The sequence below is a fragment of the Colletotrichum phormii genome (assembly GCF_030913505.1).
Source record: "Colletotrichum phormii strain CBS 102054 chromosome Unknown BDP81scaffold_24, whole genome shotgun sequence".
Classification (NCBI taxonomy): domain Eukaryota; kingdom Fungi; phylum Ascomycota; class Sordariomycetes; order Glomerellales; family Glomerellaceae; genus Colletotrichum; species Colletotrichum phormii.
Window position 1 is genome coordinate 441,850 of NW_026851466.1, and position 12,842 is coordinate 454,691.

At 52.2% G+C, this 12,842-nt stretch overlaps 5 protein-coding genes across 5 annotated transcripts; 3 read left to right on the forward strand and 2 right to left on the reverse strand.

The window, feature by feature from the left end:
• Nucleotides 1-1,533: 1,533 nt before the first annotated feature.
• BDP81DRAFT_484307 (major facilitator superfamily domain-containing protein) lies at nt 1,534-3,880 on the forward strand (the record flags this gene model as incomplete). The annotated part of the gene is made up of 10 exons (XM_060595101.1): nt 1,534-1,679; nt 2,134-2,235; nt 2,295-2,347; nt 2,403-2,531; nt 2,591-2,767; nt 2,825-3,053; nt 3,127-3,160; nt 3,215-3,382; nt 3,561-3,660; nt 3,712-3,880. 10 exons carry the CDS (start codon nt 1,534-1,536, stop codon nt 3,867-3,869), a joined length of 1,296 nt encoding a protein of 431 aa, XP_060440488.1. The 3' UTR covers nt 3,870-3,880.
• Nucleotides 3,881-3,889: 9 nt separating this feature from the next.
• Nucleotides 3,890-4,576, reverse strand: BDP81DRAFT_437696 (Glyoxalase/Bleomycin resistance protein/Dihydroxybiphenyl dioxygenase). Its single transcript, XM_060591250.1, has 2 exons — nt 4,076-4,576; nt 3,890-4,008 (listed from the first exon to the last, which is right to left on the reverse strand). Exons 1-2 carry the CDS (start codon nt 4,480-4,482, stop codon nt 3,987-3,989), a joined length of 429 nt encoding a protein of 142 aa, XP_060440489.1. The 5' UTR covers nt 4,483-4,576; the 3' UTR covers nt 3,890-3,986.
• Nucleotides 4,577-6,359: 1,783 nt separating this feature from the next.
• On the forward strand, nt 6,360-7,609 carry BDP81DRAFT_437698 (uncharacterized protein). Its single transcript, XM_060591251.1, has one exon. It carries the CDS (start codon nt 6,841-6,843, stop codon nt 7,459-7,461), a length of 621 nt encoding a protein of 206 aa, XP_060440490.1. The 5' UTR covers nt 6,360-6,840; the 3' UTR covers nt 7,462-7,609.
• A 2,280-nt stretch (nt 7,610-9,889) lies between these two features.
• On the forward strand, nt 9,890-11,632 carry BDP81DRAFT_330144 (amino acid permease; the record flags this gene model as incomplete). The annotated part of the gene is made up of 2 exons (XM_060585376.1): nt 9,890-10,083; nt 10,153-11,632. 2 exons carry the CDS (start codon nt 9,890-9,892, stop codon nt 11,630-11,632), a joined length of 1,674 nt encoding a protein of 557 aa, XP_060440491.1.
• Nucleotides 11,633-11,741: 109 nt separating this feature from the next.
• On the reverse strand, nt 11,742-12,621 carry BDP81DRAFT_109851 (uncharacterized protein). Its single transcript, XM_060581460.1, has 2 exons — nt 12,356-12,621; nt 11,742-12,295 (listed from the first exon to the last, which is right to left on the reverse strand). Exon 2 carries the CDS (start codon nt 12,278-12,280, stop codon nt 11,846-11,848), a length of 435 nt encoding a protein of 144 aa, XP_060440492.1. The 5' UTR covers nt 12,281-12,295; nt 12,356-12,621; the 3' UTR covers nt 11,742-11,845.
• Between the last annotated feature and the right edge of the window lie 221 nt (nt 12,622-12,842).

Consider the following 12,842-nt stretch of genomic DNA (forward strand, 5'->3'; position numbering starts at 1 on the left):
GCCGTTGCGGCCAGCGAGAGTCAGTTGGACCGAGAGATCATTGGGGTCTCGGTCAGTGACCGCGGTGGTGCGGATGCGAATGTGTAGAACACGCCATACACAGTCTAGCTTGCGAATCTGCTAAATCCCGGTTTTGTCCGGATTTCTGATAAGAAATTGCGAGACTCAAGCATCCGTACTTGCTGCCGAAATCGGCCACAGGTTGATTGCGTGATTCTTCAATTCTGAGGCAATGGTTTATCAACGGGAATAATGTTCTCTTTCGCCGATGGCAACAGACGCAGTATCAGCACATATCCTCCATTGAGCTCGACTCAACGCAGCACAGGTTTGCCCCGCCAACATGGACCCTCCCGCTAAGCGGCAAATAATCCTCAATGTATTTGACATGTTCACCCCGAGCCACCTATGCTTCGGCCAGTGGCGCAGGGGCGATGATGAAGTCGCCGACAAGTTTGGGGATCTCAATTACTGGACCAATCTCGCGCAGACACTTGAGTGAGGAGACATTAATGCATTGATATTGGCCGATACCTTTGGTCAGCACGATGTTTACAAGGGAAGCGCCGAACCGACGATACGAACGAGTTGCCCGTTCCCCATGGGTGATCCTGTTATAGTAAGCAACGAATTTACTGGTTTTGTCGGTTACCATGCATTGACACTAGGAGTAGCCGGTGACAGCGATAGCAATTATGACAAAGAAGCTTGGGTTCATCGTCACAACCAGTACGAGTTATGAGGCACCATTTGTCATCGCCAAAAGATTCTCAACCCTTGACCATCTTACGAAAGGCCGTTTTGGCTGGAACATTGTCACTTCTTTCAAGGAATCCGCTGCTAAAGCCGTACGTTAGACTCCTCATGCAAGCAATTGAAGCACATGGCTAAGGCTCAACAGGTCGGTGTGCCTTATGTTGAACACGATGAGAGATACGCCGCTGCTGATGAATACATGGAGTTGGTCTACAAGTAAGTATGTTCGATGACTGTCTATAAAGATTTAGGACTAAGGTATCAGAATCTGGGAAGGCTCATGGGCAGATGACGCTCTCGAAAAGGATGCAACAAGCAACACTTATGCTGATCCCAGTCGCATACGCTGGATCAAGCATCACACGGCAAGATTCAATGTGGATGCCCCTCACATCTTGCATCCTTCGCCTCAGAGAACTCCGTTTCTGATTCAAGCAGGGACATCGCCGTAGGTACAAATCACACAGAATACACAATTTAGGAACAACTAACAACCCCACAGCGCCGGTATAGCTTTTACTGCCAAGCATGCCGAAGGTATCATGATATCGGGGCTTTCACCTCACATTTTGGCGCCGCGCGTAGTCGCCATCCGTGAGAAAGCAGCTGAGTCTGGTCGTGATCCTCGTAGTGTCAAGATCTTCGCCGTCATTACGCCAATTATCGGAAGGACAGACGAAGAGGCTAATGCGAAATACCGCAAAGCCTTGGAATATGCAAGCTTTGAGGCTGGTCTTGCATTCTTTTCAGGCAATGCTGGAATAGACCTTGCCAAATATGACCTCGATGCCGAGATCAGACCAGATGATGCAACGATTGACGGGCGTGTACATTCGTTGGTCAGTAGTCTCAAATATCGTGGCGATGACATTCCCTCGTGGACGCCTCGCAACAACGGAAAGGCAATGGCAATTGGCGGGAACGTGAGCGGATTTATGGTGCTGATCAGAAACACCTCCGCAAGGACCACATTGGCAGTCAATACAGATATGATTAGAGCCGTGATGAGTATGAAAGACGGGACCATGTTGGCCTCTAAAGGTTGCTGGATTTCACTACTGAAGAGTGCATAAGAACCGGGATCTGGCTCCAATCAATGCAAACCCCCACTCGGCACGTTATGTTGTCATTTGTTCTAAACTTGCATCAGTTCCGAGAATTCGATAACAGGCCGAGAATGGGCTCTTCCGACCTCGCTCTTATCACTGAGGACGCAAGGGACTTCTGAAGTACCCTCTATCTCGATGCATCTTTCCCACCTGTGGACTCTCTCTCGGTCAAATTTCATCTACAACTACCCACCCAACGATTTTCGATTACCATGAACTCCAAAATTGGATCAAAAAGAGATGATGGTGATATCCTTGGATCTCAGAGACCCTCGTCATCGAAATGGGACCTCATGAGAGGTGTTATATGGGACGGTCCTCGAACGAAAGAAGAACATCGCCTTATACAACGTCTCGACTTCTTTGTGCTGTAGCGTACACTTTAATTCTAGTTTTGGCCTCAGAGCTGGACTGACGATGCTACAACAGAAGCTGGGCGACTTTTCGGTATTTCGTCAGACTACTTGACTCAAGTAACATAAGTAAGGACCATAATCTTGATCCTAGTGAAGAAAACAAATTCCTTACCATTGATAGCGAATGCGTATGTCAGTGGCATGAAAGAGGACCTAGACTTTCAAGGCAATGAGTACAACCTGCTGCAAACATTCTTTACTTGCGGGTATCTAGTCGGCCAATTTCCTTCACAGTTCCTGCTCACTCGTAGTAGGTCCCTGGGGTGCGATCTATTCTCATCTTCAACCAAAAAAGCTAATGGCTGCCAGTTCGCCCTTCAATTTATCTACCCATGACCGAGCTCCTTTGGACCATTGTCACCTTTTGTTTTGCCGCAGTCAAGGACGTTCGTCAGGTCTTAGCTATGAGGTTCCTGCTTGGATTTCTTGAAAGCCCCTTTGCCGTCGTCGTTCTAACCATCATGGGGAGTTGGTATACCCCGCGAGGTAAGAGCCGTCATTTCGCAAAAAAACTCTTATCTTTGCCCTAAACTCGTCCCGCAGAGCTTTCCAAACGGATCTCGATTTTCTACTCGGCCAGCTATGCTGCCAGTATGTTCAGCGGATATCTCCAGGCCGCGATTTACAAGGGTCTCAATGGAGCCGTTGGTCTCCCAGGCTGGCGGTGGCTGTTCATTTTCTGTGGCATAATCTCGATCTGGGCTCCTATCTGGGGATTCTTCGCCGTCCCTGACAACCCTCATATCACAAGGGCCCGCTGGATGCGTTACAGGTGAGCAATCAAAGCACATAGCGCTGATGGAGGCGATCGACCGGCGCAAACCCGAGCCTTTGACGAAAGCCAGGGTCTCAGCTATATTCACCAACTGGCCCATCTACGTCTTCAGCTTCGCCTTGATGTGAGATTTCTCTCCTACAAGTGTGGCTCCCTAGATGGAGGACGCTGGCGTAGATTGTACTTGTCATTGTGTTGTCACGCAGCCCCTCAACTACTTCTCGGTCTGGCTCAAGTCCTTGGACCGTTTCACGGTCTACCAAATCAATCTCTTTCCCACTGCAGCACAAGCGGTCGGCCTTGTGACTACTCTGCTGCATGCTTGGGTCTCTGATGGGCTGGGAAGAGGACCTCATCGGTATGATCATGGTAGCAGTCGAGTCCAGCTATGCACTGACCTTTGTCGGATATGTCATCAACGCTGCTTCGTGGGGCTTCTGGCCAGTCCTTTACGTGAGCCCTCTTTCTCTGTTGTTATTCTGACCCGTCACTGACGTCGACTAGGCGTGGGGCATTGACATCATGCACAAGAACATGGAGGAGCGCGCAATCGTCATCGGAGTCGCACAGACTCTAGGCCAGGCCTTCATCGCATGGGTTCCAGGTATGTAATTGCCTTTTCCTCGACATCTTCCAAAGATGCTGATTGTTGCAGTGATGATCCTCGATGTGGGTAAATACGCGCCCTCCTTCTACGTGAGATTCTCTGCCATGTGTGGAGTGGGCGTTTTGGAGCTTTCGAGTATTTTCCTCATCAGATACTTCGAGAAGCGAGAGGTGACGAAGAACGACCAAGAAATCACTAGCGAGTGATCATCGTTCTGTGAAAACTTTCATCATTTTCGGTATTAGTAATGTAATATTGAGATTTCCTCAACCCATAGTCTACAGATTTGCAGAGAGAACGCAAACGGCGTAGTTAGTCGGCACCTATGACTTGTAATGAGAGAGCCTGCAGATACTGGTGTTAGTTCTTTCCCGTGAGATACCAGCGATGTTCAACGCTGAGAAGTACTTACTCAATCAAGTTACCGTCGGGATCCCTCACATAAACGCTCTGAATAGGACCCTGAGCGCCCGTCCGCGCAACCACTTTCTCGCCCTCGAGAACCTGAACTCCGTCCCCTTGGAACCCCTTAATGAGCTCTTCGAGATTCGTGCCATCATCCACCAAGAAACAGAGATCAGCCGTGCCAGGCAGCGCGGTCTTGGCCTTTGGCTCGAACTCCTTGCCCTGCTGGTGCAGATTGATCTTGTGCGTGCCAAACTTCAGTGCATGCCTCTGGACGGATGGTTCTAAAGGTGACGTGAATGTTTCTGCCTTCATCCCGAGGTACTTTGTGTACCACTGGACCGTCTTTGGGACACTTGCGCAGGTGAGCACTAGGTGATCCAGCGTCTTGACGACGGCTCTGGCTCCGGACATGGTGCAATGATGTAGAGTAAAGCTTGCAGACTTGATCGACGCAACAAGGAGAGTCTTGGCGATTGTGTAAGTAGCGATCGGGCTTGGGCTATCTGAAAATGTTTCGTGTGAGAAGTGAAGTGAGGAAGAAGAGGAATGGGGTCTGATGAGCGGCAAGAACGTCATTAGTGCGCTGCTAGGGCGGACCGTGCCGAGTTTCCGATTCTGGAAACGTTCGGCTTGCGGATCCTACACCGAGTTCAGATTCGCCGGGACTCCACATCCGAGGCCCGCCGCTCTAAGTTCGGAGAGAGAGTATTCTGGTCTCTCTATTCAACATCAAGCGATGAAATATGATGAGCTCTTTCTTTCGCTGGGATCAACTGTGACTCTTGCTTTGTGCCATTCAGCGCAGGCTACCTTAAGAAGATGTTGGCATGGACCCTACATCAAGATGTCAGGCAGACATTGGCCATAACCAGCAAATGTGGAAAATGACAGACTGCATTACTTTTGAAGATACAGCACTTGCTTAGAATGTACTGAATTAAACCTGTCTTTGTCCCTCATTCGCCAAAATATGCCCGGTTGGATAACGGGGTAGTGCGCAATATCAACTTCCTACTGGTGCAATTTTGCCTCACAAGCCATTCTATGTTCTAACTTCTGTCTCACGTCTTCCTCATCTTCGCGTCCTCTTCGCCCTATTCCCTGTTCCAGCCAACGTATTCCCAAAGAGAACGCCTGGCCTTGGCCGTCTCCACGAACATTTCTTTCGGTTCGCTTGCAAGATAAACTACTCTCAGCCGTCATGTAGTGCTGACGCTGTTGGTTGTAGCTTCCGCTGGTAGATGATACGAATGAGAAGTTTGTTGACAGTCATCGGCGATCGACATCTGCAGAAGCGCAGTACGGAACACGAAGACAAAGCCTGAGAAGGATTCACTGCCATCAATTCCTCAATAGAATTGGAACTTCTAGCCAAAGTACGATGCAGAGCTAGTCGAACACGAACGCCCGTTAACTCGGGGCTAACTTCAAGCTAAGGCACGTCAGAGTCAGGGGTCATTCACAAATGGAAGATCCCTCGCAGGCTCGCAGCTTTGCCTAATGACCCATAGAAGTCTTTCGCGACGGCCTCATTTACTTGTTTGATCGTCCACGATAACTCATTGGCCGTTTGAGTTCGGTTGTGCTGGTGGCTGAGGTCGAGTGGGTGTACCTGGTCCGAGATTTGTGCCACGACGCCCGCATGTGTGGGCTAACGGGTAGGGCGTTGTGAACCGGGGACAGTTTAATAACCTGCATTCATGAGGATGTAGGGACAGAATAGTTCATTCCGAGACCCAAAGACGGGTGGAATGGCTCTACGAACCAATCGATATTTGATACAGTCAACGCACGATGCTTGGGCAGTGATCGCAAGCCTTGAGAAACATCGAGATACCATCTAGTCCCAATTGTATCGGCCAAAGAACATATGATATGCTTTCCCTTCTATCTGCGAGGTAAGTTTTGCAGGGCGAGAAGAGGGAATTAGAAAGCATCACTTGGCACTGCCAATTGGAGGGAAATCTAGGCTACTATGACAACGTCACAACGACGTTGCAAGCCACTTGCCGTAGTCAAATTAAAACAAAGTTAGCTGCCGACAGCTGAAAAACAAGCTTAAAGTTGATTCGGCAGCACGATACCATGTCCACAGTCTGCCGCAACAATGCATAATCAACGGGAGCTAAGTCCTACCTGCAGTGCTAGCAGCGGTTTGACAGGCAGACAGAGTGACAGACTCCTGGAAACATGCCTAGCTCAGGGTGATCGTGTCTGGGTTCTGAGTGTCTGGTTGATCGTGTTCCTCGAATCAGCCCAGCCACTCAGCCTGACGACTTCGAGAGATCGTGGTTATCGAGACGAGCGGGGTAACTCCTCCCCGTGATTACCTGCAGCCACAAGAAGCTGAGCCCTCAAAATAAGCAATTGCTTAACCCCAGACCCTAGTTCCCCGACGCCACCATCACCTCCTCTAACTTTGCTCAACGGCCACTTGGGAAGCGACTCTGACATCGCGGGCTAGTTTAGCTGCAGGAACAGAAAGATGCAGTTTGCTGTATGGCACCGTTGTGATACCTTCAATTGGACGCCACCACGTAATTGCTGGTTGCTCATCTCCGTTCAGTGTGGCAGCTGAAATGTTGCATCTCCGAGGAGTATTTGCACAGGGCCCAATGTCACAGCCTTACGTTGTGCGCCGTGTACTTAAGCACGAGAGTTCCAAGAGAAAGGAGAAGGGAATATCAGGCCAACTCGGATACTCGAACAGATCAACTTTCATCAGCACCTCTTCACCCTCGTTTCAACACACTCGCTTTCATAGCAATCATGCTTCAGCTCAAGAAACTTCTTGTTCTGGCTCTTCCAGCCTTGGCTCTCGCCGACGAGGCCTTCTCTCCTCTCAAGCGCCAGATAGTAGAGATTCCGTGCAGCGAGTCTGGCCGTAACGACTGCGGCGATGGCTGCATTCCCCTAACTTACACGTGCTGCCCAGACCAGCAGGGCGGCTGCCCCTTGACATCCACGTGCTGGCTCGGCAATAACGGCCAGTATGCGTGCTGCCCGATCGGCAAGCGATGCGTCGGCCCCGGCGGTGTCAACACGGAACCCGGGTCGACGGTGACGTCCACCCTTTCCTTCACGGAGTCGGTTCCGGACGTGGAGACTTCCACGTCCTTCTTCGCCTCGACGTCCACCGCAACCTTCACCCTCACTTCCGAGATCGAGAGCACCTCGACAGAGACTTCTCTGGTTGCTGAGCCGACTACGTCTCTTCCGGTACCTCCGGTTGTTTCCTCTCACTCAACGACGGCTGCTGTACTGCCGACGATCACTGTCAACAGCACCACGGCTCGCCCGCCTCCGGTCACGGTGAACGGAGCGAACACCCACGGTGGCTCGATCCTTCAGGCTATGGCCGCTGGTGCCATAGCTTTGCTTGCTCTTTGAAACTTGTGTAGGCCGAGATGGGATTGCGTTCGATGTTCGGGTCAAGAGAATTCGTATTGTCGAGCAGTAATATTCGTGTAAAGAAATGGACGGACGAATGTGGGTATGGGGAAAGAGAGGATCGATAGTTTTGAAGCCAAAACGTAATGGAAATTGAAATTGACAGGTTGGACCTCGTCTCCCCAACTTTCTGTATTACCATGGGATCCGCCGCCAGTATGGTTTGGCCGAGATGAGTCTCGTGCTTGCCTTCAGAATCCGGGGCTCCGGACCCAGGCGCGCAAAGTGGCGTGCTTTCTCGTGGGGGACGTGTGATTAAAGGGCGCAAACAAGGCGCAACAGACATGTGGAAGCCTAGACGGGGTTCGCCCAGTCGTTATCATGGTGGTGACGCAGGTTTGACAAGACTAAAACGTTTGAGTCAAGCATGATCACGGTGATAGTTCGTATCTCTGAGCGGCCAAGAACGACGTTTGAGCCGCCTCTCAGCTAGAGAAACTTATGAGTCGGGATCGGGATCGGAATGGGTGACCGACAAGTCACTAGTGAAAGGAGTTGGCGTCGGTTCAGTATTCCATTTCTCTTGGCCGGCGTGCTGGATGGGGGGAAACGGCAACTTTGAACCTCCACCGTCCGCATCAAGGGTACCAAACAACAGGGACTGGTAGAATTGGAGATGGACGGTATCAATTACCCTTTCCAGCTCCCTGGTCATGGCCGATAAGCTTTGCAGGTCCCTTGTGCTGAAGAAATGACAATGTCAAGTAGTGTTCGCGAACGCCGACAGCAGATTTCTCGCACTAGGATTCGTCTCGTATCAACCGCGGCGGTACAGAAGCCTGCCTTCCGGAAACATTGTCTTCAAACTTGGGCTTCTAAAAAGTGGGCGTCTGAGTTATTGCGTGCTGGTCAGGCGATCCTTATCGAGGGCGCGGCTCGGCACAAGGCAGTTCCAGGAACGCGACAAATTTAGACGCGAAGTCTCCGTATTACGACATAGCGATTCAGGTGTTTGGTAAACATCGACATCGGTGTTTAGAGACGTCTTTCGGAGCAACTTCCCCAACATCCAATCAGACATCTGACAGGCTTCCCCAGGACCGAGAGCCCAGGCCGAGGATGGTGACACTGCAACTGGGAATTTTGCGCGATTTGATGGAATTTGGCGAGTGCTCGTGCAGCCCAAAATTCCCAAATTCAAGGGACTCTGGAGAAAAAGACGAAAGTTTTACGTGATAGTTTGGTATGAGGGCGGGTACCATCGGTGTTTACCCCGTCGTGGGCCGTGGCATCTGAGATGCAGCCACGTGATATGGGGTCTGTTGCCCAAGTACGGAGTATGGATACATACAAAAGTACCGGGCTGGTCTTAGGTAAGCCACGGCTTGGATGTTTGCAGTTGTTCTGGAAGGTACGTACTGCTGCCTCCAATTCTCATCCTGAGGTTCCCCAATTCCTTCTGCCTGAGCCTCCAAATTGGCCGCAGATTTTCTCGGTGACAGCTGCAACCACTTTAACCACCCCGTTTTCCTCACCGTCTCAGTCTCTCAGCAATTCATTCCAGTAATCAACATGCGCCATCCTCGGACGTTAGCCTCTTATCAATACGGTGTGCCCGAATGTGTGGCCGAGTGTGGATGTCGTGTGGACTGCCAAGTAGATAAGCCTTCCCTCCGAGTTTACCCCATGGGTTCGCCATGAAAACGTTACCACACAGAAACAGCTGATGGACTGCTAGGTTTCTGCTTTCGGTTTAGTTCTTCCCCATGACTGGATCTGCCCGCCTTCTGCACCAGTCGCCCTTTGCGCCTTTCGCCTCCAAACAACATCCAACAAGGGTTCACTTGTAGCCCGCGCCTGGGCATACACGCAGACACGCAGAGTCAGTCTGTCGAATATTACCCACGCCGCAGAGGAGCACACAGCGTACCATCAATACGTCACGTCGGCATGCCCAGCAACACCGACTCATCGTCCACAAGGGTTGTCTCATCAGCGTGGGAGCGCGGGCAGAAAAACAATGGGTTGAGAAACCAACGGAGGCAGCTTCCGTTGCTTGGTCAAGCTTGAGGCCCACGTACGAGTGTAGTGTAAGCTGCCCGTCTCACGACAGACGGGAAGCTTTCGCCATGCTGCCCATCGCCCCGACTCCATAATACTGTAGCCATTCCCCTCCTCTGCCAGAAGCTTGGCCCTTTGTTCGCGTCGTTCAACTCTTCGCGTTCTGAAATCGTTCCGTGGTTGCGCCGGGGACGCCCACCGACAAGGCCTTGCCTGCGACCAGAGAAAAAAAAGTTGCCGTATTAATATACCATTGCTACCCGCCCGCCCACATCGCATACTCTCTCCCCCTCGACTGCTCTTCTGCTTTTTCTTTTCTTCGCCCGAACCAAAGTCGAGCTCAGTAGATTACAACTACGATTCGACAATGGAGACTGCGGACAAAGATTACAGAGGCGGCGGTCCCTTGACCGACGTCGAGTCCAAGCACAATGGGGAGTACTACCCCCGCGACGTCAACTTCGCCGCACTCAGCGATCCCAACGACCTGGTCAACTCGCATGACCAGCTGTCGCGTGGCTTGAAGAGCCGACACATTCAGTTCCTGGCGCTGGGTGGCGCGTACGTTTCCCGCCTTTATGCGCGCCCTCAATTGGGTTGAAGTGAACGCAAGCTGACAGTTACCTACAGCATCGGAACCGGTCTCTTCGTCGGCTCAGGCAGTATCCTCTCAGCAGTTGGCCCCGCGCCGCTGTTCATGGGATACCTCTCCATGATGATTGTCGTGTGGAACATCATGAACAATCTCGGAGAGATGGCCACCTACCTCCCGCTTAAGGGTATCTCGATTCCCTACTTTGTCGAACGCTTCGTCGAGCCCAGTTTGGCTTTCGCTGCCGGTTGGAACTACTGGTACGCATACGCCATGCTCGTTGGCGCCGAGGCCTCGGCCGGCGCAATCCTTCTCGACTACTGGAAAACACCCGTACCCTCGGCCGTCTGGATTACAATCATTCTGCTCGTCACCCTCGCTCTCAACATCTTCGCCGTTGAAGTCTTTGGCGAGGCCGAGTTCTGGTTCGCGAGTATCAAGCTCATCACCATCTTCGGTCTCATCATGGTGAGCTTCGTCATCATTCTCGGCGGTGCCCCCGACGAAGGTCGCATCGGCTTCCTCTACTGGTACGACCCAGGCGCAATTACACCATACCTCGTCGGCGGAAACACTGGAAAGTTCTTGGCCTACTGGACAGGTTTCGTCCGCGCCGGTTTCGCCTTCATCACCTCCCCCGAGCTGATCGCCCTCGCGGCCGGTGAGACCGTCGCTCCCCGTCGCAACATCCCCAAGGCCGCTCGCCGTTTCGTCTGGCGTCTGGCCATCTTCTACGGCCTCGGATCCCTCATGATTGGCGCCATCACCCCTTCCAACGACAAGCGACTCCTCAGCCCCGACTCCAACGCCGCTGCTTCCCCGTGGGTTATTGGCATCCAGCGCGCTGGCATCGGCGGTCTGAACCACGTTATCAACGCCGCGATTCTTACTAGTGCGTGGAGTGCGGGCAACGCCTTCTTGTACTCTGGCAGCCGTATCCTCTACAGTTTGGCCCTCAATAAGCAGGCCCCCCGATTCTTCGCCCGTACGACCAAGCGTGGTGTCCCTTACACCGCCGTCCTCGGCACCTGGTCGATTGCTCTGCTCTCCTACCTCACCGTCAGCAGCGGAACCTCGACCGTCTTCACTTGGTTCATGAACATTAGCACCATTTCCGGCTTCATCGCCTGGATCGTCGTCATGATCACCTACCTCCGCTTCCGCAAGGCCATGATCTACCACAACATGATGCACCGCCTGCCCTTCAAGACGCCCCTGCAGCCCTACTTTACCTGGTTCATCCTCGGGCTTCTCGTCATCCTGACCCTTACCAACGGCTTCCAGGTCTTCTTCCCTGGCCATTGGAGCGTGTCGGACTTCTTGTCGGCGTACATTACTCTGCCCATCTTCTTTGTGCTGTACATTGGACACAAGATCTGGTTCCGCACGCCGATGGCCCGCAACATCGCTGATGTAGATGTCTTGACTGGCGTTCCGGAGATGGAGGCCATGGCGGAGCTTGATGAGGAGCCGATCCCGAAGAACCTGCTGCAGAAGATCTGGTTCTGGCTTGCTTAGATACATGGAAGGCACGGAAAAGCATTTAGTTGGGCATTTACTTCAAAAGTTTTAGATACCAAGCAGAATAAATTGCATTGTAAAAATTTCGCCATTCTCCAGTTCGCTCAGCCTGTGAAATTACGTCCCGTCCGCTCCTCAAGTCAACTTCAGGATCCCCCGCCACCACCAGCATCGCCATTAGCAAAGACGTTCCGCGATGTACCTGAGAGATCACCATATTAGCATAGCGCAAGCTCCAACGCCGAACAGCATTTCGCAACACTCACCTGCTCTCCGAACCGTAGTCTCAATAATCCGTCCCTCCTCGTCAACATGATACGACTTCCCCTCGTGGGTAGGCAGGGCCTCAACCGCCCCCACAGCAGGAGGCTTCAGCATCCTCTTGAACTTGCTCAAGGCGCTATTCGGATCAGAAGGCGTCTTGGCCTTGGGTATTTCCTTTACGACGCGCGTAGAGACGTAGTGGTAGTTGTCGGAGCGGGCGGGCTGGGGCTCGGTGCCTCGGAGCGGTTGGTCGGTGGTGCTTTCGGCGTTGCGGATGAGCGGGTGCAGGGAGTTGGTGTCGGAGGCGACGAGTGTGTCTTGGCTGAAGACGGAGGGGCTATAGTCTTTGATATCGGTGTGAGACGCTTGGTTGCTGGCCATGGTTGAGGAGAGTCGCTGCGAGCAGATCTCGTTAGCTAGTATCTTTGTATTTGGAAGCAGCAAGTTGTCGCAAACCTGGGAGAGGATATCGAGTGTGCTGCTTTTGCGCCCAGTTATGTAGCCAAAAGACGACAAGCACAACTGCGCCTGAGTAAGTCAGCCTATTCCATTCGAGAAGCTGCACATTCTGCCGCCAGCGTCTGCTGACGCTCGATTCCGCCGTCCGGGAACTGGCACGAAACTCTGGGGTTTTTATGCAGTGGCAGATGCCCCAATCGAAAGAAGAATCCTGGCCAAGCTTGTTGCCTATTCGTGCTAGAGCAGCCAAGCCGTAATACTTCACTTGCTGGTCGGGCGTCTTCGTAAACAGGCTTCGGCAGGGCCGGTGCGGCACAGCAGCCAGTGTCAGGTCAGGTGCCATACGAAAAGGTGATTTATTTCCTATGAGCTCTTATACAGTTGCTCAACATTTCTCTTGTTCTTAATGAATCCATAGGCTAGGCACTTCAAGTCCTATAGTCGAGTTGAACAGGGATCTGGGACTTCTTCCACACGCAATTGC